The 25,840-nt window shown below is 44.9% G+C and overlaps 1 protein-coding gene across 1 annotated transcript; it reads right to left on the bottom strand.

Annotated features, from left to right (window-relative positions):
* Window positions 1-10,006: 10,006 nt before the first annotated feature.
* Window positions 10,007-25,728, bottom strand: LOC115471229 (putative nuclease HARBI1). The gene is made up of 3 exons (XM_030204933.1): window positions 25,327-25,728; window positions 11,045-11,396; window positions 10,007-10,217 (listed from the first exon to the last, which is right to left on the bottom strand). The coding sequence occupies exons 1-3, from the start codon at window positions 25,438-25,440 to the stop codon at window positions 10,126-10,128; spliced, it is 558 nt and encodes a 185-aa protein (XP_030060793.1). The 5' UTR covers window positions 25,441-25,728; the 3' UTR covers window positions 10,007-10,125.
* Window positions 25,729-25,840: the final 112 nt, after the last annotated feature.

Below are 25,840 nucleotides of genomic sequence, written 5' to 3'. Positions count from 1 at the left end.
TCCAGCAGTCCAGAAGTAATGAGAGCATTTCCTGAAGAGGATTATGCCAAAGATTTAAAGGCTCTATATCTAAGGGTAGAAACCCCTCTGCTTCAGAGAAGACTTGGATCGTATTGGGATCTAAAGAAAGACATTTTTACCTTTCAAATCTCCACCCAAAAGAAAACATTTACATGCAGAGGTGTCTTGCCCATTATTATTATTATTAGCATTTGTATAGCGCTGCCAGACGCACGCAGCGCTGAACACCTGACACAAAGAGAGACAGTCCCTGCTCAAAAGAGCTTATAATCTAAATAATACAGATAGACAAGACAGTTACGGGTGAGGGAAGTACTGGGTGAGAAGGAAGGAAGGAACAAGGGGAGGGCAAATGAGTAGAGGCTAGGAGCCAAAAGCATAAGTACATAAGTACATAAGTAGTGCCATACTGGGAAAGACCAAAGGTCCATCTAGCCCAGCATCCTGTCACCGACAGTGGCCAATCCAGGTCAAGGGCACCTGGCACGCTCCCCAAACGTAAAAACATTCCAGACAAGTTATACCTAAAAATGCGGAATTTTTCCCAAGTCCATTTAATAGCGGTCTATGGACTTGTCCTTTAGGAATCTATCTAACCCCCTTTTAAAACTCCGTCAAGCTAACCGCCCGTACCACGTTCTCCGGCAACGAATTCAGAGTCTAATTACACGTTGGGTGAAGAAAAATTTTCTCCGATTCGTTTTAAATTTACCACACTGTAGCTTCAACTCATGCCCTCTAGTCCTAGTATTTTTGGATAGCGTGAACAGTCGCTTCACATCCACCCGATCCATTCCACTCATTATTTTATACACTTCTATCATATCTCCCCTCAGCCGTCTCTTCTCCAAGCTGAAAAGCCCTAGCCTTCTCAGCCTCTCTTCATAGGAAAGTCGTCCCATCCCCACTAAGCAGTGAAAAGGTGGGTTTTCAGCATAGTTTTCAGGTGTCAATAATCTCTACAATCCACTGTGGTTCGTGGCTTCAGTCACCATTCAAGGAAGATCCCTATTGAGGGTGGTTTCCCATAGTACTGATGTCCCAATGCCACAAGAAATGCAACAAGAATGGGAGAAATGCAAAGATTTACTTGCTAGCTGTTTTGTAGCAAGTATGTTATTTATTTTGTGACCTGTTTGTGGATCTCTGTCTCGTTGCAGAAATTCACTGGAACTTTTTTCTCCCTCTTGTGACGTGTCCCACTTGCAGGGTCATGTGACCCATGCGCTCCTTAGATCATATGCAAAGCAAGTGGTATATATATCTAGCCATTAGCGGCGTTTGCATGCAGAAGGAGCGTGCATAAGGAGCAGATCCTGAGGTGAGCTCCTTGGGATGAGCGGCAGAGGGCAAGGACGGAAGGACCTTTCTCTGACAGGTCTGCAAAGTCCTCTGTCCTCTTTAGCTCTGTCTGGCACTTTTCTTCAGGGTTTCTCTGAACTTCTTTTATTAGAGGTGACATTTATTCCACAAGTACATATTCTGCTTTTATATTTTTCCCCCTCCTTAAAAATTGAAGATTGAGATACAGTCTATCAGTCTTTAGTTGATGCTTCAGTAAAGTTCCTAAATCTTCTTATACTTGGAGATTTGGGTGTTACGCAACATATTATGGCCACTTCGCATTGTGCTGGTCATACACTGGATTTAGTTTTGATGGATCTTAATTCTTCAATTAAGATCTCTTTCTTAAGGACTCTCCCACTTTTATGGACTGATCATTTTTTGTGTTTTGCTTCAAGTTTCTCTAGTTCCTTTCTTATCTGCATCTTCTACAAGGTTTTGGTCAAGATGTCTAGGTTGCATTGACCCTCTTTCTCTTCCTTCAATTCAGGATTCTTTTCCAGAAAATTTCTTTGAACTTCAATTCAGAGAGAAGGTTTCTACATGGAACTCATCACTCCAAGCAATCCTTGATCAGGTAGCCCCTCTGACTTTTATTCAGAAACATCCAAAGAAACAGCAACCATGGTTCCATCCAGACCTACATTTATGTAGATGCCAAGTAAAAAGGGCTGAAGATCTTTGGCACAAACACAGAACAGACAAATCTCTTAAGATTTGTAGGCAGAAGTAACAATATTATATTGCTCAAACTCACATAGCTAAGGAGAAGTTCTTTTTTCTAGACAGATCAGGGAGGCAGCTAACTCACTCACAGCTTTTCAGGACCTTCAATGCTCTTGTCTCATCTCCTTCCAATGCCTCTCCTACTGTTCATTTGACATCTGAAGTTCTAGCATCATATTTTGTAATGGAAGTGAATTTCAACCCTGTCTTGAACGACTAGTGCACTCGGTGTCTGTATTAGAAGTAATTCTGTTTAAACATGATTGTTTAAGTGTTATCTTAAAGGATTGCTTTTCAATCCTGCTTTTGTCCGATAATGAACTCTGAAGTCTTGCCTTTGACCAAAAGTAACTTTTCTTGTAAATACAAAATGTTCTTGAAGCCAGCTTGTGGGGGGGGGGGGGGGGGGGGTGCAGGATGTGCTGGAGGTTCAGGAGGAAAACCACCTGGCCAGTGTTTTTTGTTGTCTGAAACCGAGAGCATGTGACTGCATCTTCTGTTCCTTATGGTAATTTTCCTCTGCTCTGAACTCTCTATAAAGGAGGTTCATGCTGCAGCGAGAGTTTTGAAGTCATCTGCAAGCAGACGTGCTGTGCAGAAGCAGAGATCATTGGATCCGTTCCTGTGTTCAGACTTCAAGCTCTCACTGGACCTGGCTTCCACAGCTGATGATAAGAGCTTGAAATTCCTGACCAGTGATGTATGTGTATATATATATATTGTGTGGAGCAAAGAAACTACAAAACCCAGAAGGCAGTGCAGCAACAGCAGAGGGATCAGGTGAAGGGAGAGGATTCTATGCAAGAAAGGGAGGAGCCGGGGGTTGATTGGGAAATGGAATCAGATGTGGGAGGGGAGGAGCCCCTAGATCGAGAAGGAGGAGAGAATGGAACTGGAGGAGGAAGAAGGAGAGAATGAGGAGGAAATGGAAGTACTGGTGGAGGGCTCTTAAAGTGAGTTATAAACTGAACATGAGAGAGTGAATGAAGACTTGGTGGATTGACCTGGTGGTGGATGTCAGGAGGATTTGTGCTGACAAGTGAGGGAGGTGGGTCATTAGGTCTAAGAATGAGAAAGTGATTTAGACCATATTGCTGTTGAGTTGAACTGTGTTGAAAAGCAATGCCAAGCTGAACTGTGTTGAAAAAGCAGTGCTAAGCTGAACGGGGTTGAAAGCAGTGCTGAATTGAACTATGTTTAAAAGTAGGACTATACCGGGAAGAGGGGAAGGTCTGGGAAGACTTGAAGAAGAATAGATGTATTAAGGAGATAATAAAGTACTTTTAGTGAATCTCCTGTTTTCCTGAGACACTGATTGCAGACCTTTAACCCTGGGAGTGGATGGTGTGCGATGCTGAGAAGGAAGAGACTGTGAAGGAGTGATGAGGATACAGCGAGTGATCCTGACAATATATATATATATAGGTATTTGTTTTATAGCTTTCTTTTAGTTAGATGGTTTAATTAGTGTGTATAGCTCCTAATTTGACTCAATCAGCGTGTATATTTCTTAATCATTGAATAAAGACTGAAGCAATAATGAACTCGCCATTTGAACAAAGAGTTTCATTTACCCAATACCCAAAAGAATCTACATTGTTTCATTCTTTGAGCAGTCTGTGACAATTAGGTGAGCAGGCTGGACGACAAGCCAGCCCTCCTCAGCCCCTTCCTGTACTACCAGCGATGCTCTTCCAAATACAAGCCAGCCCACCTCTGCCCCTTCCTGGACTACCAGCGATGCTCTTCCAAGTACAAGCCAGCCCACCTCTGCACCTTCCTGGACTACCAGCGATGATCTTCCAAGTAAGTATAGTATCTCAGGTGCTTGTTGTGTCCAGACTTGTTTGTTCAATCCTCGAAGGCAGGGACTGCCTGGTATCCTGTGGCCAATCCAGGTCACAAATACCCGGCAAATATCCAAAAAATGTCCAGACATTTTGTACTGCTTCATCGCATTGTTTTTTTGGAAAGCGTGAACAGACACTTCACATCTACCCGGTCACCTCCACTCATTATTTATAGACCTCTATCATATCTCCCCTCAGCCGCCTTTTCTCCAAGCTGAAGAGCCCTAGCCGCTTTAGCCTTTCCTCATAGGGAACTCGTCCCATCCCCCCTATCATTTTTGTCGCCCTTCTCTGCACCTTTTCTAATTCCACTATATCTTTTTTGAGATGCAGCGACCAGAATTGAACAAAATGTTCGAGTTCCAGTCGTACCATGGGCTCAGCAAACGCTTGTTAACAGGCTGGCCTCTTTTTTTTGGGGGGGGGGGGGGGGGGGTAGGTGTACATCCGGTTGCGGGCACTTCTACATGGTCAGCAGGGCCTGCAACACCATGTGCCAGACAACATGAAGAAGAAGCAGCACGTGAGTACAGACGTGTTATTGAGTGTTGCAGAAAGATAGGACATTGGCGTTGTTTGTGTGTATGTTTGTGTTCCTGTGTTTTAAGTACTTGCCTTTCTATTTGGTAGGTGTATGGTTGATTACACCTACACAGGGAGGAGAGGATGGGGAGGACAAGGAAACTGTGACACTTGACTTCGTAGAGTCTCAACGCCCCTCAATGGGCATGTCACCCCCCCTATCTTCTGCTATGCAGTTGCCCATGGACCGTCTTCGTACACCCCCAATGGAGGAATGTCGCCAGTTGTGGGAGATGCAGGGCAAGTGGAATGAGGGGATAAACACTCTGCTTGAAAAAGTGGCAGGGCGTGTCCAGCATGTCCAGCATTCCACAGATGCCATATGTGCGCAGAATGTGGTGGGCAACACTTTGGAGAAGACCAATGCCCAACTGAAGAAGACCAACGCCCATTTGAGCGACCTATGCAATATAATGAGAACATATTCCCAGCAGCAACAGCAGATGTTTCTGGATCTCCGCCAGGAGATCAGGGGGATGCGGCATGAGCTATTGCGGGATGACTCCGCCATCAGTTCCCGCACTGCAAATGATATATTCTTCTTATGTGTTCCCTACATATTTCTTTTCCACAGTCACATATTCTATATCCCCTCTGTTAGCATGTGTTCGTCTAATGTGTGTGTTCTTTTTTTTCCCTACATTATTACAGCCTGGACAACAAGAATACCTCCCATGGTCCCTTCCTTGTCTCCCATCAGTCACAGTGTTTATTCCTGGACTCCTCCTCTTCAAAGTACATAGTAATCTCTCATGCTTCTTCTGTCAGTGGCATACTGTGCGTTCTCCTCACTATCCCTCCAGATGTAGTAAGACCTCAAATGTTTTTTTTCTTGCAGCCTCTACAAGGCAACCCCCCCCCCCCCCCCCCCCCCCCCCGTTTCCCATGGTCTCCTGGGCCTCCTTTTCCGAATAAGTATCTTGCGTGATTGTGTCTCGTGCACCTGTCTCGATAGTTTATATTCTTTAATGCACGGTTATGTCAATTTCAAACTTTCCTTTTTTTTAAATCACAGGCAGGACCACAGAACACTACTATTACTACTACTTAACATTTCTAGAGCGCTACTAGGGTTACGCAGCGCTGTACAGTTTAACAAAGAAGGACAGTCCCTGCTCAAAGGAGCTTACAATCTAAAGGACGAAATGTCAAGTTGGGGTAGTCTAGGTTTCCTTAATAGAGGTATAGTGGTTAGGTGCTGAAGGCGACATTGAAGAGGTGAGCTTTGAGTAAGGATTTGAAGATGGGCAAGGAGGGGGCCTGGCCTATAGGCTCAGGGAGTTTATTCCAAGCATAGGGTGAGGCAAGGCAGAAAGGGCGGAGCCTAGAGTTGGCGGTGGTGGAGAAGGGTACTGAAAGGAGGGATTTTTCTTGAGAGCGGAGGTTACGGGTAGGAACGTAAGGGGAGATGAGGGTAGAGAGGTAAGGAGGGGCTGTAGATCGAGTGCATTTGTAGGTTAGTAGGAGAAGCTTGAACTGTATGCGGTACCTGAAGCCAGTGAAGTGACTTGAGGAGAGGGGTGATATGAGTATATCGGTCCAGGCGGAAGATAAGACGTGCAGCAGAGTTCTGAACGGCCTGAAGGGGGGATAGATGGCTAAGTGGGAGGCCAGTGAGGAGTAGGTTGCAGTAGTCAAGGCAAGAGGTAATGAAAGAGTGGATGAGAGTTCGGGTGGTGTGCTCAGAGAGGAAAGGGTGAATCTTGCTAATGTTATAGAGGAAGAAGCGACACGTCTTGGCTATCTGCTGGATATGCGCAGAGAAGGAGAGGAAGGAGTCGAAGATGACTCCGAGGTTGCGGGCAGATGAGACGGGGACGATGAGGGTGCTATCAACTGAGATAGAGTGGAGGGAGAGGAGAAGTGGGTTTGGGTGGGAAGACAATAAGCTCGGTCTTGGCCATGTTCAGTTTCAGGTGGCGGTTGGACATCCAGGCAGCAATGTCGGATAAGCAAGCTGATACTTTGGCCTGGGTTTCTGCAGTGATGTCTGGTGTGGATAGATAAAGCTGGGTGTTGTCAGCATAAAGATGATATTGGAAACCATGAGATGAGATCAGGGAGCCCAGGGAAGAGGTGTAGATTGAAAAGAGAAGGGGTCCAAGGACAGATCCCTGAGGAACTCCAACAGAGAGCGGGATGGGGGTGGAGGAAGAACCATGAGAATGTACTCTGAAGGTACGGTGGGAGAGATATGAGGAGAACCAGGAGAGGACAGAGCCCTGGAACCCAAATGAGGACAGTGTGGCAAGAAGTAAATTGTGATTGACAGTGTCAAAAGCAGCGGATAGGTAGAGGAGGATGAGGATGGAGTAGTGACCTTTGGATTTGGCAAGGAACAGGTCATTGCAGACTTTAGATAGTGCCGTTTCTGTCGAGTGTAGGGGGCGAAAGCCGGATTGAAGCGGATCGAAGATGGCATGAGAGGAGAGAAAATCAAGGCAATGGCTGTGAACGGTGCGTTCAAGTATCTTGGAGAGGGAAGGGTAGGAGGGAGATGGGGCGGTAGTTGGAAGGACAGATAGGGTCTAGTGATGGTTTTTTGAGAAGTGGTGTGACTATGGCGTGCTTGAAGGTGTCAGGGACAGTTGCAGTGGAGAGAGAGAGGTTGAGGATATGAGAGATGGAGGGGGTGACAGTAATGATCTTGCTGTTTCACTGCAGGCAGGACCACAGGACAACAGAACACCCTCCTGTACCTCCCCTGTGTGGCAGCCTCTCTCTCAATAGTAAGTTTCATTGACAGATATACTAAAAACAATGTTCAGGAATGCATTTATTTGTTTTGTACATTTGTTCACCCTTGTTTCCCTCCTATTTTATGGGTTTGCTCTCACTTTTGTAAACAAGTACATGTTCAATATAAAAAGTTTTATTTCTGTTGTTTCCTCGCAGCCCCACCTGTGCTATGTCACTGTTCCCCCCCCCCCCCCCAACAACATTCAGAGATACATGTGCATTCACAACTGTTTTTTTTCCCTGTTTTAAAGGTGCAGTGAAACAGCAAGATCATGTGCGACAGTGCAAGTGAGACACTTCGAAACGCAATGTTAGTCTGCTTATTTATGCATTTCTTTAAGTTATTGTTAAATATTTGTTTAATGCATAAATAAGTTATTCAACTTATTTAAACATTAATTTAAGTTATTGTTAACGTTATTTATTTAATAAAGTTATTTGTCATATATAAACACATGAACATTTCGTTTGTATTATTTTTATTAGTTTCAATAAAACATCCATCCAAATTCATTACAAAATATTATGTAACTTCCATCCCACAAGATGAACTATATGATAACAAACATATCTCTCTATATAAAACGCACCTCCAACGTTCTAATGAAGCCAGAAGGCAGACTGAAACCGGAAGATGTAGTTGTGTAGATCGCTTTTTGCCCATGAGTGTCTGCCCCGCCCTCGCGCCGGAACGTGATGACGTCGAGGGCGGAGCAATGACACTCACCAGGTGCATTTTATACAGAGAGATGATGTCCCATTGGAACGTTGGAGGCACACTATCTGCCCTTCGCCATGCCCCCCCAAAGTCACTGCCCCTCACCCCTACACCCCCCCTAGGTTGCCTACGCTACCACTCTCCCCCCCAAGGTTGCCACAGCCACTGCTCAACCCTACACCACAGGTCGCTGCCGCTCCCCACCCCCCCTCCGTCCGATGTCAGCTACGGCCAGTACAAAAACAAACAAAACAAAAAAAACCTACAAAAAAGCTTTTAAAAAGGAAGCGGGGCACCGCAGACAGCCATTGGCTGTCAGCTCTGCATCCGCTCCTCCACTCACCTCTCACATCACTGCCCCTGGAGTAAAACCCCGCAGGAGCGCAGCGAGAGGAGGAGTGGCTGCAGAGCTGACAGCCAATGCCTGATGGCTGCCTGCGGCGCCCCGCTTCCTTTTTAAAAGCATTTTTGCAGGTTTTCTTTTTTTTTTGTTTGTTTTTGAAGAAACATGGAGAGGGGGTTAGAAGAGGGGGTCCTGCACAGCTGTCTCCACTGTAGCCCAAGGCTAAGCAAGAGTTATGGCAGACAGTGGAATCCAGAAAAAAGATACATTCAACAATAAGAAAAAGAACAATGATGTTTTCCATTCTGCAATTTATGTTCAGAGACAAAGTCAAGGAATGAGAGGAAGCACATGTGTTATTAGCATTCTCAAACCAATATAGGCTGAAGTTTTAACCCCTTCATTCCCATCCTATATAATAAAACGCACCTTGCGGCAAACTCGGGGGGGAAAGGGAAGGAGCAGTGGCGCCCTGGGGGGAGTGGAGGGGTAAGCGGCTGCGACTTCAGGAGGGGCATGGTGGCAGGAGTGGGGCCTGAGACCACGGAGGCGGAAAGGGGTCCTGAGGCCAGAGGGGAGGGGGTCCTGAGACCACAGGGGAGGGGGTCCAGAGACCTGAGAGGGGGAGGGGGAGGATGAGGGCCAGAAAGGGTCATGAGACCAGAGATGAAGGGGGGAGGGGGTCCTGAGAGCACAGACGAAGGGGGGAGGGGGATCCAGAGACCTGAGAGGAGGGGTGGAGGGAGACCTGAGAGGAGGGGGGGAGACAGACCAGAGGGGGAGGGGTCCTGCGACCACAGAGCGGGAGAGGCAGGGGGAGGGGTCCTGCGAACACAGAGAGAGAGGGGGGAGGTATCTCTGTCACACACACACTCTCTCTCACGCACACTGTATCTGTGTGCAACACTCTCTCACACTCACTGTGGCTCACATACGCACTCGCACACACTCTCAATCTCACACACACACTCTCTAACAGACACACTCGCAGTCACACACATTCACTCTCTCTCTCACACACAGTCACTTTCTCACACACACTCTCTCAAACATACACACTCCGAGGAAAACCTTGCTAGCGGCCGTTTCATATGTGTCAGAAACGGGCCTTTTTTACTAGTAACTAATAAAAATGAATTAAATCGAATTGCAGATATACAAAAATGGAAGTTCTGTATAAATTGGTAATAACTTGGAGGTGGAAACGAAGGACAGAGGGTAAAATTAAGAAAGGGAAGTATTGGCTGTACTCATACAGATTGTATTGTCTTGTGTGATGAATTACATATCAGCTTTACATAAAGCTATCTGTTTACATAAAGCTATGCATATACCCATTCCAGGAGGGAGAATTTTTGTCTGTTTTAAACTTATATCCCAAAGCAGTGTGGGACTTTGGAGTCCATGATTGTATCCATTGAAATCATTGCTGCAGGTCCTATAATGCACAAGGATGAGATTGGCAGAAATCCTGGACTGGCCAAAATGTCTCCCACCTGGAATGGGTAACTTGACAGCTCTACATATATGCCTTCTATTGATAACTCATGTAAGTGGTAGGTGGCTACACAGGCTCTGGACCTCTGGAAAAGTACTCCTGGATCAGCTGCCGGCGCATGGCATTTCCCCTGGTTCCATCTCGATCTCAAGGTGATACTTCAGTGCGATGTTATGAAGCATGCAGTATACAGTCACTATATCCGCCACCTTATCAAGGGAATATTGCAGGGATCCACCAGAAATGTGCAAGCAGCGAAACCTGCTCTTTAGTACCCCGAAAGTACGCTCAATAGTACATCTAGTCAAGATGACTCATTGTAGCGCTTCTCTGCCTCCGACCGGGGCATTGCGAGTGGGGTCAGTAGCCATGTTTTAGATCCATATCTGGCATCCCCTGCAGGAACACAACAATACATTGCTATCAGCACATAATAGTTAGGGTTACCATATGTCCGGATTTACACGGACATGTCCTCTTTTTGAGGGCATCTCCGGGCAACCGGGCGGCTTTTACCAATCTGCCCGTTTGTCCAGATTTCTGGACAAACGGGCAGATTACTAGCCTCCCCTCCCCTTACTTACTAGTGCCCTGGTGGTCTTGTGACCTCTTCCGCCTTTGGGTCAGGAAAGAGGGGGCTCTTTCCAGACCCGAAGGTGGAAGAGGTCACTAGACCACCAGGGCACTAGTAAGTAAGGGGAGGGGAGGCTAGCAATCTGCCCGTTTAATAATATCTTTGAAAAGATATACCACAAAGAATAAAATATGTAAAATCTCCAAATACACCTAGAAACGTCGTAATGCGTCTATTGTTTTACAATGTCTCTGCTACACCATGATCTTGTATTTCTAATGTCTGAGAATGTCTTCTGTAAAACCACTATCTTGTATTCATAATGTCTGTCAATGTCTTCTGTAATACCACTATCTTGTACTTCATGACCATGTAACCCAAATTCTTCTGTAAAACCAAATGTATATCCTTTTCTATTTCCAGTATCCATGATATATTGTAAGCCACATTGAGCCTGCAAAGAGGTGGGAAAACGTGGGATACAAATACAATAAATAAATATAAATAAATAAATAAATATGCCCATAATAATACTATGCCAAACACAGCCCTGTCACCTTAAAAGTGTAGTGCCACTTTTGAAACGGGTGTCATATGCATATCCTCCAGAACCACTGCCACATCTGTTAGAAAACCGAAAAACACTCACCAAGAAGCCACCCTTTTCGAAATTGACCCTCTGCAAACTTCTTTCCCAGCGCACTGTTAGACAAGATGTAAGAGTCATGGCAGCTCCATGGATAACGTGACACAACATCCAGGATCCTAAGGTTTGCATCACACAACGCTTGCACATTCAGCAAGTACCCCATCTTGCGGTTACGGTACTGCATTTCTTGATCCACAGGTGGGGTGAAGGCAACATGTGTGCAGTCAATAGCCCCCAGGACATTGGGCATGCCAGCAATCTTGTAGAAGTCCCGCTTGATCCTCCTCCGCTCCTCTTCCCCTGTAGGAAATGCAATGTGCTTGCGAACACATTTTTTCAGAGCGCACAGAACCTGAAACACAGAGCAAAGGGGTGTATTTGGCAATGCACTTTTTAAACAGTAAAGATATGAGAAGGGGGTGTAACAAAGGTGGAGGAGGGCAGAGACATGGAGGAGCGCAGAGACGGGGAGGGGGTTTTGCAAAATCCAGAGTAGTACCTGTGTTAGATGTCTTGAAACAGTAGACTGGTCCACCCCGCTGTTACTCCCTAAAACATGCTGGAATGTCCCTGTGGCAAAGAACTGCAGAACAATCAGCAGCTTCACCAGGCCAGGTACTGCATGAGATCTTGCAGTGGTTGGGTCAATATCATCTCGTATTTCTTGGTACAGTTCATATATAACTGTTCTGGATATGCAGTAGTCATCTACAATTCTCCTGTCTGACATGTCTTCCAAAACCAACCGTGGACGAAACACACGTGGGTGGGGGAGGCGACAAGGACGAACGTGGGCAGGGTCTTCATGAACGGGTCACCTTGGCTCCTGTCCCTGCCTGCCAGCATGTTGCCTGCCAGCAAAAAAGTCCAACTGGGCCAGGAAAAATCCACCATCCTTGTTGTAGCTAGACACATGCGAGTAGTAGCGCTTGTTAATGATGCACTATCCTGCTTATAATCGAACGAGAAAAACGCCCAAGTTCCGACCTAAATCGGGAGATGGACGTTTATTGCACAAAAACGAATAACACGGTATAATCGAAAGCCGAACTTGGACGTCTTCAACTGCACTCCATCGCGGAAGCGTACAAAGTTGACGGGGGCGTGTCGGAGGCATAGTGAAGGCGGGGCTGGGGCATGGTTATCACCCGAACAGAGATGAGCGCCTTTCGCCGATAATGGGAAAAAAGTATGCGTTTGTAGCTAGAATTTAGGGCACTTTTCCTGGACCCTGTTTTTTCACGAATAAGGCCCCAAAAAGTGCCCTAAATGACCAGATTATCCCCAGAGGGAATCGGGGATGACCTCCCCTGACTCCCTCAGTGGTCACTATCCCCCTCCCACCACAAAAAAATGATGTTTCACAACTTTTTATTTTCACCCTCAAATGTCATACCCACCTCCCTGGCAGCAGTATGCAGGTCCCTGGATCAGTTGTTAGGGGGTACAGTGGACTTCAGGCAGGTGGACCCAGGCCCTTCCCCCCCCTACCTGTTACAATTGTGCTGCTTAATGCTTAGTCGTCCAACCCCCCCCCCCCCCCCCCACTGTACCCACCTCTTAGGGCTATAGTAATGGTGTAGACTTGTGGGCAGTGGGTTTTGAGGGGGATTTGGGGGGCTCAACACACAAGGGAAGGGTGCTATGCACCTGGGAGCTCTTTTTTTTTGTTTTTGTAAAAGTGCCCCCTAGGGTGCCCGGTTGGTGTCCTGGCATGTGAGGGGGACCAGTGCACTACGAATCCTGGCTCCTCCCACGAACAAATGCCTTGGATTTATTCGTTTTTGAGCCGGGCGCTTTCATTTTCCATTATCGCTGAAAAGCAAAAACGCCCAGCTCACAAATTGTCGAATAAAACATGGACGTCTATTTTTTTCGAAAATACGGTTCGGTCCGCCCCTTCACAGACCCGTTCTCGGAGATAAACGCCCATGGAGATAGACGTTTTCGTTCGATTATGCCCTTCCACGTCATATTTATTTATTTATTTATTTATTTGTAGCATTTATACCCCGTTCTTTCCCGCTCAATAGCAGGTTCAGGGTGGCTTACAAAGTATGGGTACAAAAGTATCATGGAAATAACATAGTTGTATAGAGTAGAACAATGTATGGGTACAAAAGTGTCACAGAGATAACACCGTTGTATAGAGTGGAACAAGAGGAAGAGATGTGGGGGGAAGAATTGGGCATGGGTAATATTAGTGGTGTGGGTTGTTCGTAAATTAAGTTGGGTTGTTTGGATAGGCTTGTTTGAAGAGGTAAGTTTTCAGCAGCTTCCGGAAGGGTAGGTGTTTGTTGGTTGTTCGGATGTGTCTTGGAATGGCGTTCCAGAGTTGGCTGCCTATAACGGAGAAATTGGATGTGTAGTAGGTTTTGTATTTGAGACCTTTGCAGTTGGGAAGGTGTAGATTGAGATACGTTCGAGAAGATTTGGACCCGTTTCTGGCTGGAAGGTCAATCAAATTGGTCATGTAGCTTGCAGATTCTCCGTGGAGGATCTTGTGGATCAATGTGTGGGCTTTGAAGTTTATTCGTTCTTTGATAGGGAGCCAGTGAAGTTTTTCACAGAGTGGTGTTGCGTATTCGAATCGTGATTTACCAAAAATGAATCTAGCTGCTGTGTTTTGGGTGGTTTGGAGTTTTTTCAGAACTTGGATTTTACAACCAATGAAGATGATATTGCAGTAGTCAGCGTGGGTGAGTACTGTGGATTGTACTAGATTGTGGAAAGTTTTTTGGGGGAGGAATGGTTTTACTCTTTTCAATACCCACATCATGTTGAACATCTTCTTCATTTGAACATCTTTGCATGAGTTTCTAGAGTAAGGATTTTTAGATTTTCGGATTGTGACATCGGGGGTGGTCAGGGTAGTTGGGAGTAGAGTGGAATGTTGTGATGAGAGGATTAAGCATTGCATTTATTCTTTATTCATTTTCATCTTGAAAGCGTTAGCCCAGGAGGCTAGGATGTTCATGCCAGTGATTATTTTATCATTGATTTCTTCAAGGTTGGATTGGAAAAGAATGAATATGGTGACATCATCTGCATAGATGAAGGGGTTTAGACCAGATTTGAATAGGGATTTAGCCAAAGGAGAAAGAGGCGATCCTTGGGGAACTCCGCATTTTGAAGACCACGTAGATGATATTGTTGAGGTTGATTTGACTTGGTAGGATCTAGATGAAACATTTTATCCATTTAATAATGTTTCCGCCGATCCCTAGTTTGTCCAGTAGTTTTGTGAGGATATCGTGGTCTACCATGTCGAATGCGCTGGATAGGTCGAATTGCAGGAGAAGTATGTTATAATGCCGTTGTATTGCTCCTTGGTGCGACTGCACCTTGAGTATTGTGTTCAATTCTGGTCGCCGCATCTCAAGAAAGATATAGTAGAATTGGAAAAGGTGCAGCGAAGGGCGACTAAAATGATAGCGGGGATGGGACGACTTCCCTATGAAGAAAGATTAAGGAGGCTAGGGCTATTCAGCTTGGAGAAGAAACGGCTGATGGGAGACATGATACTGGTATATAAAATAATGAGTGGAGTGGAACAGGTGGATGTGAAGCATCTGTTCACGCTTTCCAAAAATACTAGGACTAGGGGGTATGCGATGAAACTACAGTGTAGTAAATTTAAAACAAATCGGAGAAATTTTTCTTCACCCAACGTATAATTAAACTCTGGAATTCTTTGCCGGAGAAAGTGGTGAAGGCGGTTAGCTTAGCAGAGTTTAAAAAGGGGCTGGACGGTTTCCTAAAGGACAAGTCCATAAACCGCTACTAAATGGACTTGGGAAAAATCCACAATTCCAGGAATAACATGTATAGAATGTTTGTACGTTTGGGAAGCTTGCCAGGTGCCCTTGGCCTGGATTGGCCGCTGTCATGGACAGGATGCTGGGCTCGATGGACCCTTGGTCTTTTCCCAGTATGGCATTACTTATGTACTTATATGTTGTTGCCAATTGAGATTTCTTGTTTAAACTTGGATATCAGGGTGGGTCGAAAACCCGATTGTGATTCGTGTAGTATGGAGAATTTTTGTATGTAGTCGTTGAGTTGGGAGGTCACTCTATTTTCCATTAGTCAGACAGGTGTGTGCCATCCTATGTATCCATCTAGGGAGTATGTCAGACCAAACAACGCTAGTGTTGGGAAAAAGGTGAGAGATTATGGACAGCTCACGCTTCGCTCATGCGGGAAGCGTTCCGATGTCGTTCCCGCCTAGATGTATGACTATGGCTGCCGGGGCGGCTAGGGTGTCTGCCTTGTGCTGCAGTAATGTGCCCAACTGGTGCCATTTCATACCTCCAACTCCCATCCAATGTATTTGTACTCCTCTGATGGCCAGGCCTAAATGGCGGCCACCGGGCCTTACTGCCACTCTGCGCGCGGCCCACTTAATGTAGGAGTGGCTGACAATCCACATCGTATGTGACCCTGCAACATAGAATAGTGTGACTGTTACATATCTGCAGGTGGGCCCTGTTGCCCACGGGACTGCTCCCTAATATATCCCTTGTACGCTTCTGACTTCCATCTACCTATCTTTTTGATGGATGGTGGTGGGAAGCCTAGGGATGCTGCCCAGGTGGCGGCTCCTATCCTAAAGGAATGCGTTCCGTATCTCCCTGGGTCGCGCCCTGTCTTTGTCAGGCATTTGCATAATACTGCTGTGAATTGGAAGAGGGTGAGAGGGGATCTATCTATGTGCACTAATAGGGCCTCGCTACCTGTGGGCCTTAGCGCTAGGTACTCTCTGATGTTTGCTACGGGGCAAGTATGGAGCGATTCCACTTGCGTTAGCATGATTGTCTGCCCCTTGCCCAGCTGGTCCGTTTTCGATCTGCGGATTACTATTTGCATTGTGTTATTAGATATCGTAATCTCGCTGATTTTTAGACCGGCTACCAACTTGCCTATTCTCAATGCCCCGAAGAAGGCAAGTGTAAATGCTGCCCTGAAAAGTCGGGTCTCATATTTAGTGTTACAGATGCTTCCTAGGGCTTGCCATATCTCCATCAACAAGTCATGCGTGATTGGTAGCTCCGCGTTCCCTTCGCCATCCTTCTAACAATGTTTTGATTATGAATCTATTTTTTGGGTCGCCCCACCCAGCTATCTTCGTAAAGAACGAGAATGCTGTCAGATGTCTGGCTACAGAGCTGAGGGTCCCTCCTTCCTGTTTCGCGTGGACGATGTATTCCGTGATTACGCTGTCAGGCACTGGACCTCTGCGCCATCCTTGTGGAAGGAGTACTCTCTCTGGTATCTGGCTGTGTAAGTCTTCCATGTTCGCGTCGCCAAGGACTGTTTCAGCAATCTCCATGCCTCGGGGTGACAGGGTACGGACTCTCCTCTCATCGCCGCTTGAGGTGCCAATTTCCAGAAGGTTTCCCACTTTGAACGAGAAAGAGCATCAGCAATTGGGTTGCTTGCGCCAGGGACATGCTTTGTGCACAGTAGTATATTGTTGAATAAGCACAATTTTACTAGCTCGCGCGCCAAGTTTACTACTAGCGGGCATCGCGCCGTGTGCCTATTTATTATGTCTACGACTGTGCTGTTGTCCGACCAAAATACTAGTCTCCTGTTTCTGAGCCTCGACCTCCATATGGCGACTGTCACTACAATTGGGAAAAGTTCTAAGAACTACTACTACTACTACTACTTAACATTTCTAAAGCGCTACTAGGGTTACGCAGCGCTGTACAATTTAACATGGAAGGTCAGTCCCTGCTCAAGGAGCTTACAATCTAAAATGACAGGTGTACAATCTAAAGACAAGTGAAGGTAATATTTTTTGTGATGTTCTGTTCTTTCCAACTATGTGGCCATCTATCTGCGCACCATTCTCCTTGGAAGTAAATTCCAAAGCCTACTCCACCCACTGCGTCGGTGTATAACTGCAAATCTGCGTTGGATATCGGTGCGTCTAAACATATCCCATACCCTGAGGTCATCCTTCATGTCCCTCGTCAGTCTGATGTGATGTGACGGTTTTCGCACCCCAGACATAGAGCTGGATAACCTGCGCAGGAACGCCCTACCCATGACAATAACTCTGCAAGCAAAATTGAGGTTGCCTACTAATGACTGCATTTCCCTCAGTGTGACCTTCTCTCTGCTTGCCACCTCTGCTATTAAAGTTCTTATTTTGTCAATTTTTTCCATGGGTAGTCGAGAAACCATATCACAGGAGTCCAGCTCGATGCCTAGGAACTGTACATGGGCCCCAAGTTTTTTCTTTCGCTAGGGGGATACCGAAGGACTCTGCTACTGCGCGGAAGTAGGTAAGTGTGGACTGGCAAGTCGGCCTGTCTGCTGGCCTCACAAACAGGAAGTCGTCTAAGTAGTGAATAATGTTCTTGCTCCCTGATGTTCTTGCTCCCTGATGCTCCCAGTGCAGAAATGTACTGAAGCATTCGAATATGGAGCAGGATACTGAACATCCCATGGGCATGCACTTATCGTAGTAGTATTGCCCATCAAACTTGAAACCTAATATTGGGAAGTTGTCGGGATGCACCGGCAGGAGTCGAAAAGCGGACTCGATGTCTGCTTTGGCCATGAGGGCTCCCTGTCCTGCTTTCCGCAGTAGCTGGACTGCCATGTCAAAGGTGGATAGTGTTAATATATGGCCTAGCCTCTGTACCGTTTCCTACTAGCTAGTCTAATCAGAGGTCGTAAATTTATAGTTTGATTAATTGAAAACCCAGTGGGAGCTGGTTGAAGCGTTTAGGGTTCTTGTCACAGTTGATGCGTTTTTGATGCGTTTAAGGCTCCTAGCACGTGAAAACTCATTGGGTTACTGCCTTCCGGATTCACTGTACCTTTTTCACGGGTACTTGAATCCCTTGATGGGTGCACTCCCTGATTTAGGGCTCTACCAGTGAGCGTGTATTGTGGCTCCTGGCACCGGGGATGCGTGTATTTTGGCTCCTGGTGGTTGATGAAGCGTTTAGTGGGCTCTTGACTAGAGTGGTTGATGAGGCGCTTATTTGGCTCTTGACCAGAGGCTTACCCTGGAAGGCAGTATTTATACATAGTTGCATACACACTAGCGTATATTCTTATCTTTACCTTTATCTTAATATGAATTATCTATACCTCTCCTCTGTATGTCGACTAGTATGTAGATCTTTATGCCGACTGATCATTTATATTTTAGACCTCCTACACAGAATTTGAGTATAATAGAAGACACGTGAGTATCGCATGCTCTTGTAAACTATTGGCGTACCGCCCCTAGCTCTTTTCATAATTCTACTGTATTCTCTGAAACCTTGGTCCTAGGACTGTGTTCAAAATCGGGTTCTATAGCGGCTCTGAAAAAAATTATTATATAATTTATTTTCACTATTATACAACTATACAACTATCACTGATACTTATTTTGTCCCGTCCTTAACTTATGGCTTCAAACCACTGGTTCTAGGCCTGGGTTTCATGTATATTTGCTCTAGCCCACAGTTATCTACCTACGTTCTAGATCATTGCTGAAATTCCACCATTGGATATTTTAATCAATATGATCACCCTCACACCACCCCCTCCTGGGGAGAGGGTGCTAAACTTTTCCCGAGCTGCAAATCTTTTCCCCCTGCTGAATAGAATGTCAGCTGGTCTTCCTCATACAGAGTATATTACTACTCCCCTGTCTGCAACTGAGCTGAATGACCTTGTTCTGCGACTCCCGAATATTACTAAAGGAGGGAACAAGTGGCTACTAAAACTACAACAGGCCACTCTAGGGACAGCTCTTTCAGTAGGAAATATGAAGGCCATATTGGGCAGGACCGCCCATGCTAGCATCACTGATTTGTTCACACAAGCAGGCTATGCTGAACTTGTGACTGAGAATCAGTATGATAGTGCCCCCTTGACAGTGATTAAAGAAAAATTGTTTCAAGAGATACGTACTTCCTTCCCTGCCCAGAAAGATTTCTCCGTCATCACTTCACAACGATGGGAGGTGGGGTCAGAACTGATTGAAGCTTACCTAATTAGGATGCAGCAGTTGTTTCATGATGAGATTGAGGAAAGATTTGACTCAGACAATGCTCTCCCTGTATTCTATTACTTACTTAAACAGACCTTACCCTCTAAGGTCAGGAAGAACCTAGATAAGACGATAGGTTTACAACACATGGAATGGCCACAGGTTCGGGAACATGTCCTTCACTATTGTAGGCAACAAATTGAGAATAGGCAAAGAGAGGTCCGTCGGGACCAGGTTTTGCACAGGAATCTCACAATGTTGCAGATTGCTGATTTGAAGGCTAAGATGTCCTCTAAGATCAGCCCCTCCACACCTTCTAGTTCTAGCACCCCGTCCACCCTATATTTGCTTTCCTCTCCTCATGGCACTAGGTACCCTGTTATCCTTAGTTCCAGTTCACCTACTACTTGCCCTCGTGTTTACCCTGATTTGCCAGATTATGAAAACATAACCCCCAATTCAGGTATGCTGACAATCGCAGAGGCCTTAAAGCTGGAAACCAGGATTCCCAATCTAGTCCCTATCGCCGTGCTAGTGTGACATGTTTCCGTTGCCGTCAAATTGGACATTATGCATCTAAATGTCTTCTGCCAGTTCAACATTGGCCCAGAAATCAAAATCGCCCACCCCACCCGTCCATAATGACTAGGCGTATTCCGAACCCGATCTGATTTTGTAGTTCACAGTTACTCATAGTACTCAGCTCCTCATTTAGTAGCCTGAAACCATTTCTCTGTATATGTATTGGTGTGATGTTTCTATTTCTATTACAGGTGACATGTTTTTATTTTATATTTCTCTTGGTTTCATTGCATTTGTATAATTATACCATACAAATGACCTAACTAAGTCAGCAAGTTAATTATTTGCTTTTATGCATACCTTCCCTGGGGAGTTCTTATCAACTGCAGGGATGAGCGATCCCCAGAGGATATTCATTTTATGTTTTTTTATATACATACCTGAACTGACTTATTTATGCCATTTTACTTTATACGAGATCCCTTTTAAATAAAAGCTGTATATTGCTCATTGTTAAAATGTTTTCTGCTTTAACTATTAAGCTGTTTAAATTGATGTGACATTTACTTCTTTAGTTTTTTATGAATATAAAGCCTTCATTTTTGAAATCTCTCTATGATATGTGTGACATCTGAAAGCTTTTCATTATTTCCTTGTCTGAGAAAGAAGACATATTTACTAACCATTATCCGTTATATGGAAAAAACGCGAGAAATACTCCCTTGAACTGGCCATTTGGGGGAGCATTTTGCGCTGATCATACAATTTGTAGTATTCTTGAACAGAGAATTGGTGAAGCTTTCGGACATGAATAAGGAAAATTATGCACTCCACTTTTTAATTCCTTTCTATTTACAACAGGTAATCACAATAACCCCAACTATTGCTTTTTTTATCTGTCTGTCTTTCACTGCGAGTGATTGTGAGACAAACTGGTGTAGATTATTTGGGTGCAACGGTCCTGGAATTCATGCTTTGTGTATTTAACTAACACCTTGCTTCAACTAACTCTTGCCGCGTGGTGGATTTGTCTTGAAGCGATATGCTTCTTCCTACTTCTTTGTCTGATTGAAAAGGGTTACTTAAACTCTATGTGAAGGTCAATCACTGGTGTCTGCACTTTTGAATGTTTTTTTCATTTGTCTTTTTCAAGGAACCTTTTTCTGGCATTGCCTTCTGAATATGCCTTACTGCAATTCAGATGTATCATATTTTGTTTTTTTATTATTAAGCCTATTTTTATCTTACACCCTTCAGGGTGCTTTTTTAATTTTTTTAATTTTTTCCATTCTCGATGCTTTGTTTTTTTACCATGCCTCCTTCCTGGACCCCATTTATACCCACGACCCTCCTCCTAGCATTCTGACTTCTTTCAATAACTTAACCACATAAATTGCACTACTGGTCTGTTTAAGTTTTGCCTTTCCCCAGATGGAGGAGACGACTGCTAGCAAAGAAGAGCTACCCGATAATGTATCTGATCTGAAGGCTATGTTGCAGCAAAGAATCGCTTAATTAAAAGACAGATGCACAGACCCCAACATTACCTGGTTTCAGAACCGAGACATTATTTAACATGAGTTTCGACAGATGCATCAATTGGTCCATGAGCAAAAGAGATAGGCTCTCCACTTGCTGGAGTTACACAAAGCTTTGGCCTCTACCCTTCTTTATGAATCATCTAACTCGTAAGTCCTGCTGGCCTCCTGCAGCTGAGGGCTCAACCCTTGGTGAATGGTAGTCATCGTAGGTGAAGATTCCATATCTATTGGCGATAGATTGCGATGCATTGCCCTCCATACATCAATAGTTGAACATTTACCATCATCTCTAAATTCTAATTGTTTTTTTAATCTTCTCTTTTGTTCCATATACTTTACCATTGTTATTTGATCATGCCTTTGTAATAATTACCAATCTGTCTTGCATTTATGTAAATTGGCTTTTCATTATTGAACCCTTCTGGGTTCCCTTTTGCTTTTGCACCTAATTAACACTGTTTTCTCCATGTTGACATTGTCTTTCATGTCTATTCAATTCACACTGATTATGCCCACTAAGATATAGCAATGTATCATTCAGGCATACAGTTACTTTGCTTATTCCTTTACCAACCTCTGACTCTTGATGGACTGATTATGATTGTGCATGCCTAGAATAAAGACATGGAAAGATCCAAGTTTGTACACCGCAAGTACGTCTTCAAAATCTATCCTGGCCCAAATGATGTTAGATCCCCCAAGGTTGTGGCAATGACCTTTACACCTTGCAAACTACTGGACCACAAGTCTTGGGTCCATGTGAAAGATATACGTGTTTACTCCGCCGCAGAACCAGATGTTACGAGCCTAACCATCTCAAGACCGGCAACTTCCTTCAGCAAGCCAGCCTGAAAACCCAGCCCTGTTGGATCTTCCAAAACTCCGTCCAGATTCTTCAACGCTTCCACCGCCTCGACCATGTTCGATGAAAGAAACTTTTGAACTGATACTTAATTTGAGAACTACTGTTGCTGTTTATGGACATTATAGATTCATATTATGTTTTATTTTCAGTTTAGCAGCAATCCTGTCTAGATATTGAAAAGGTTTTATTTTTATTTTCCTATTATTTCCTTTAATTGTTCTAATTGTTTTTCCACGAGTTTCCCCGTCATTTCTGTTTATGTAATTTAAATTGAAGTCGATATTGTTCAGATACAAGGGTAACATTATACTGGCTAAGATATCATAATGTAGATGTAAACTCTGTTAGTATCAACCTGTTATGCAATTGTTTAACTTTGGTGTAGGCTTACTTGAGCTGCATGTCTTTCTGTAGGTTTGACTAAGCTCCAAGAGGGGTAACGGATATATACAATGCTTCCCATACTTCCAGGTCATTATGCATATGTCAAGATCCATGCATGACCTTGGTTAATATAAATTTTCCTAGGATTGACCATTTTTGCTGTATGAGGCAACCTCATACTTGCTATCCACTTATTAGTGCTCATGATTGGATGCCAATGATGAGTACTAGTAAGATCCAGGAATCCCGACCTGTTTAAGGATTCTGAATACCTACAACCTTAAACAGCCTATTAGTATGATCCACCTGAAATTGCTATTACCCGCATACCTATATTTCATGGGATTTTGTAAATGAGCCCATGGATTAGTCCCATTCATAAAAACATTTCTCGCTACAGGTTTGAGTAAGTCTCAACCGAAAACTAAACAAATTGTACCAGTTGATCTTAAGACTCAGATAATTTGATGGCCTCATAGAATACCTTCTGGAATGGATGGTACCAAGGTACGTTAACCCTGGTGTCACCCTATGGGATAGGGTGAAGAGGGGAATGTTAATATATGGCCTAGCTTTAAGGCTACCACTGGAATAGTGATGGCCAAAGCTATGCAGCCAAGAACAACTGGAAAAAATACTGACTAGGCCAAAGAACAAGCAAGTGAATTAATATTTGAGAATCTGCAAAGAGCAGGTCTGAATAATGACTTCTGACACAAATTGGTACAATTTTTAAATCAAATATAGCATCTGTAATGAAAGATCAGATGAATAAAATGGAGCTTATTAGTTTTGGTATACAATGATACAGAGGTAATACAGAGTTCATGAAATGGTATGAAAGGTATGAAAAGTATGAAAAGTATTGCAGCCGGAAGATGTGAAACTGTTATCTCAACGCTTCCCAAAACATGTTGATAATTAGCAGTAGCTGAGAACGGAAGGAGGTGGGTACATCAGATAGCAGATCGCGTGGGAAAGTATGATCTCAGAAAGTGAGAAAGATTAGGAGCAAGGTTTCTCACCATTCACTTCTATGGAGAGGATAGAGTATAAAAGATGGCAGATTTTGGCTTAGTTTGAGAGTCTTCTCCAAAGCTTCTGTCAGACGGCGAAGCCCTGTGCGGCTGAAACCAGAATCTGATGTCTGTATTTGTATCAACTTGAAGACCTGTGTTTGGGTAAGAAATAAAATGTATCTATCTATCTAAACCTATCTCTGTCTTTATTTTTATTGATTCTATCTTCTCTTTACCTTATATTTAGCCTACCAGGTAGATCATATACAAGTGACACTCAGTCTTTGCAGAAACTTAGACAGATGTTTAATAAGATTTATGTGGGAACATAAATGGCCCAGAGTATATCTAGATCCAGAAAACAAACAGAAAGCAGTAATTATGGGAATTAGTTTTCAATTACGGCTCCTAATGCCACCCCAGAATAGACCTTGTGATTGGGTGACAATGGAGGTCAGAGAAACTATACAGAATCTGTTATATGAAATAAGTACCTTTAGTCCCCCGTATGACAGAGTCAGAAAGAGGTCTATAAGAAGAGGTAATTAAAAACAATAGTGTACTGAACTTGCTTCGGGGGGAGAAAATCGTTCACCGAGTCACCTGCTGGATAAGATAGATTGTGTATGAGTCTGTATTTTCCGGGTTCTTTTTTGAGGATGATTGCCAACGGGGATACGATGAACTGTTCGAAAGGCATGGAATCGAAGGGGCCCGCCACCCTTCCTAAACTCACCTCCTTTCGCTTCAAGGTGTAGCCGCGTCACTGAGGGGGAGTTTCTAGCTACTCTTCTTGTCTGTGTGCCATAATACGGAATTCTAAACCCATGTGCAAAACCGTCTTCAATTATACCTGCATCTTTTTTAGTGTAATGGCCATGGCCGCATAGCGGGTAGGTTGACCGGGGAAGGTGCTATGACCCTGTGATCTAAGTTAGGGTTGGGCGGCTGTTCTATCTGGGGGTTTCTTAATGCATTTAATGGCAGGATGTGGGGCTCCGCATGTGGTGCATACGTGCTTGTATCTGCAGTTCGGCTGGGTGCATGCCGCGCGATTGAATCGCCAACAGGCCCCTTCTTGATTCCCAAAAGCTCTCCCCGTGCTGTTTGGTCCCCCCCCCCCCCCCCCCCCCCCCCCCCCGTCCGAAAGGGTCTGCCCTGGGTGCTGGCTACTGGCCCCCTGTTTGCCATGTTGTGCAACCACAGATCTACATTCATCCACCCCCACCCTAAGGCGGAGCACTCATCCATCCTGTCCCTGTATTCTTCGTCATATTTCAACCATCTGTGTCCCTCATAATCTTTGTACGCCTGCACTATGTTGTGGGCATATGCTAGCATTGGGCTGTACTGGGTGGGATCAGCGTGTCCCGCTACATCTATTACCCTGAGGAAGGCCCATAGCCAGTTGACTATTGATTTTTGTGTGCCTTTGTCCCATGTGTGTGTATTATCTTTTGCATCTTTTTTCCTTTTCTTGTCCCTTTTTCTCCCTTCCAGCACTTTTCCATTAGTCAGACAGTATTTCTTTTTCTTTTTCCTGGTGGATTTGGGTACTAACTCCATATGTGAGGTAGTGCTACCAGTGGTGGGGGACGATCGTCCTTATTACCGCTCCTTCGGCGCTCCGCGTTTTATCGTCCTCATCCGATGAGGAAGTGGAGGATGAAGAAGATGAATCTGATCTGCTCTCACTGTCTGAGCTGCTGTGCCTGCTTTTCTTCTTTCCTTTCTTTTTCTTTTTTCCTTTCTTGCCTGATGGGGGCCCTGCCTCTTTGTCTGTCATGTTTTGTCCCCCCCCCCCCCCCGCTGCTTCCCTCTCTCTCAGTGTGTGTGCCCTGATCTCCCCCCGTTCACAGCACTGCTCTCTTCAGTCCTGCCCGTTCCCTCCCCTAAATTCGTATTAACATTTACATTCTCAAGTCCACGCACCCCGCTGGACGTACCTGCGTGTTCCAGCAGTGGTGCTCTGTCCATATGAGCAGGTTCCAGCCTGGGTACCCGCAACTGGGGCTTTGGGTGCCCGAGGCCATCGCGGGTGTCGGGTGCCATGCAGCCATGCCCCAAAGTATGCAGGATGCTGAGGGTATCCCTTGACCGCACTGTTTGCCGGTCGCTTCTTCGCTGCTGCATCTATCGCGTCATTCTTGTGTGCAGTTGTCTCGCCATCCTGCTCCTGTGGTGTGCTGTGTTCCTCCTCTGCTCCGATTTCTTGTGTTGGGCACACCTCCGCGCCATCTGGTTTCGCTGTCATTTCCATTCTGCGCGAGGGAGGGTAGGGTAATAGTGTCGACACACAAGGAATCTAAATAGACTTAAAAGATATCAAGTTAAAATCTCATCATACATTAAAACCATTCAGGAGTGTAAATAGGACGTAAATTCTCCAGCTTTGCGATCCATGATTGCGATCTCTTTATATCGTTAAACCAATTGAATACCTCTCTTATACATACTTTC

The sequence above is a fragment of the Microcaecilia unicolor genome, chromosome 5 (genome assembly GCF_901765095.1).
Source record: "Microcaecilia unicolor chromosome 5, aMicUni1.1, whole genome shotgun sequence".
In the NCBI taxonomy this organism is placed as follows: Eukaryota; Metazoa; Chordata; class Amphibia; order Gymnophiona; family Siphonopidae; genus Microcaecilia; species Microcaecilia unicolor.
Note: the sequence above shows the minus strand (reverse complement) of the source record. Positions and strands in the feature narration are given on the sequence as shown.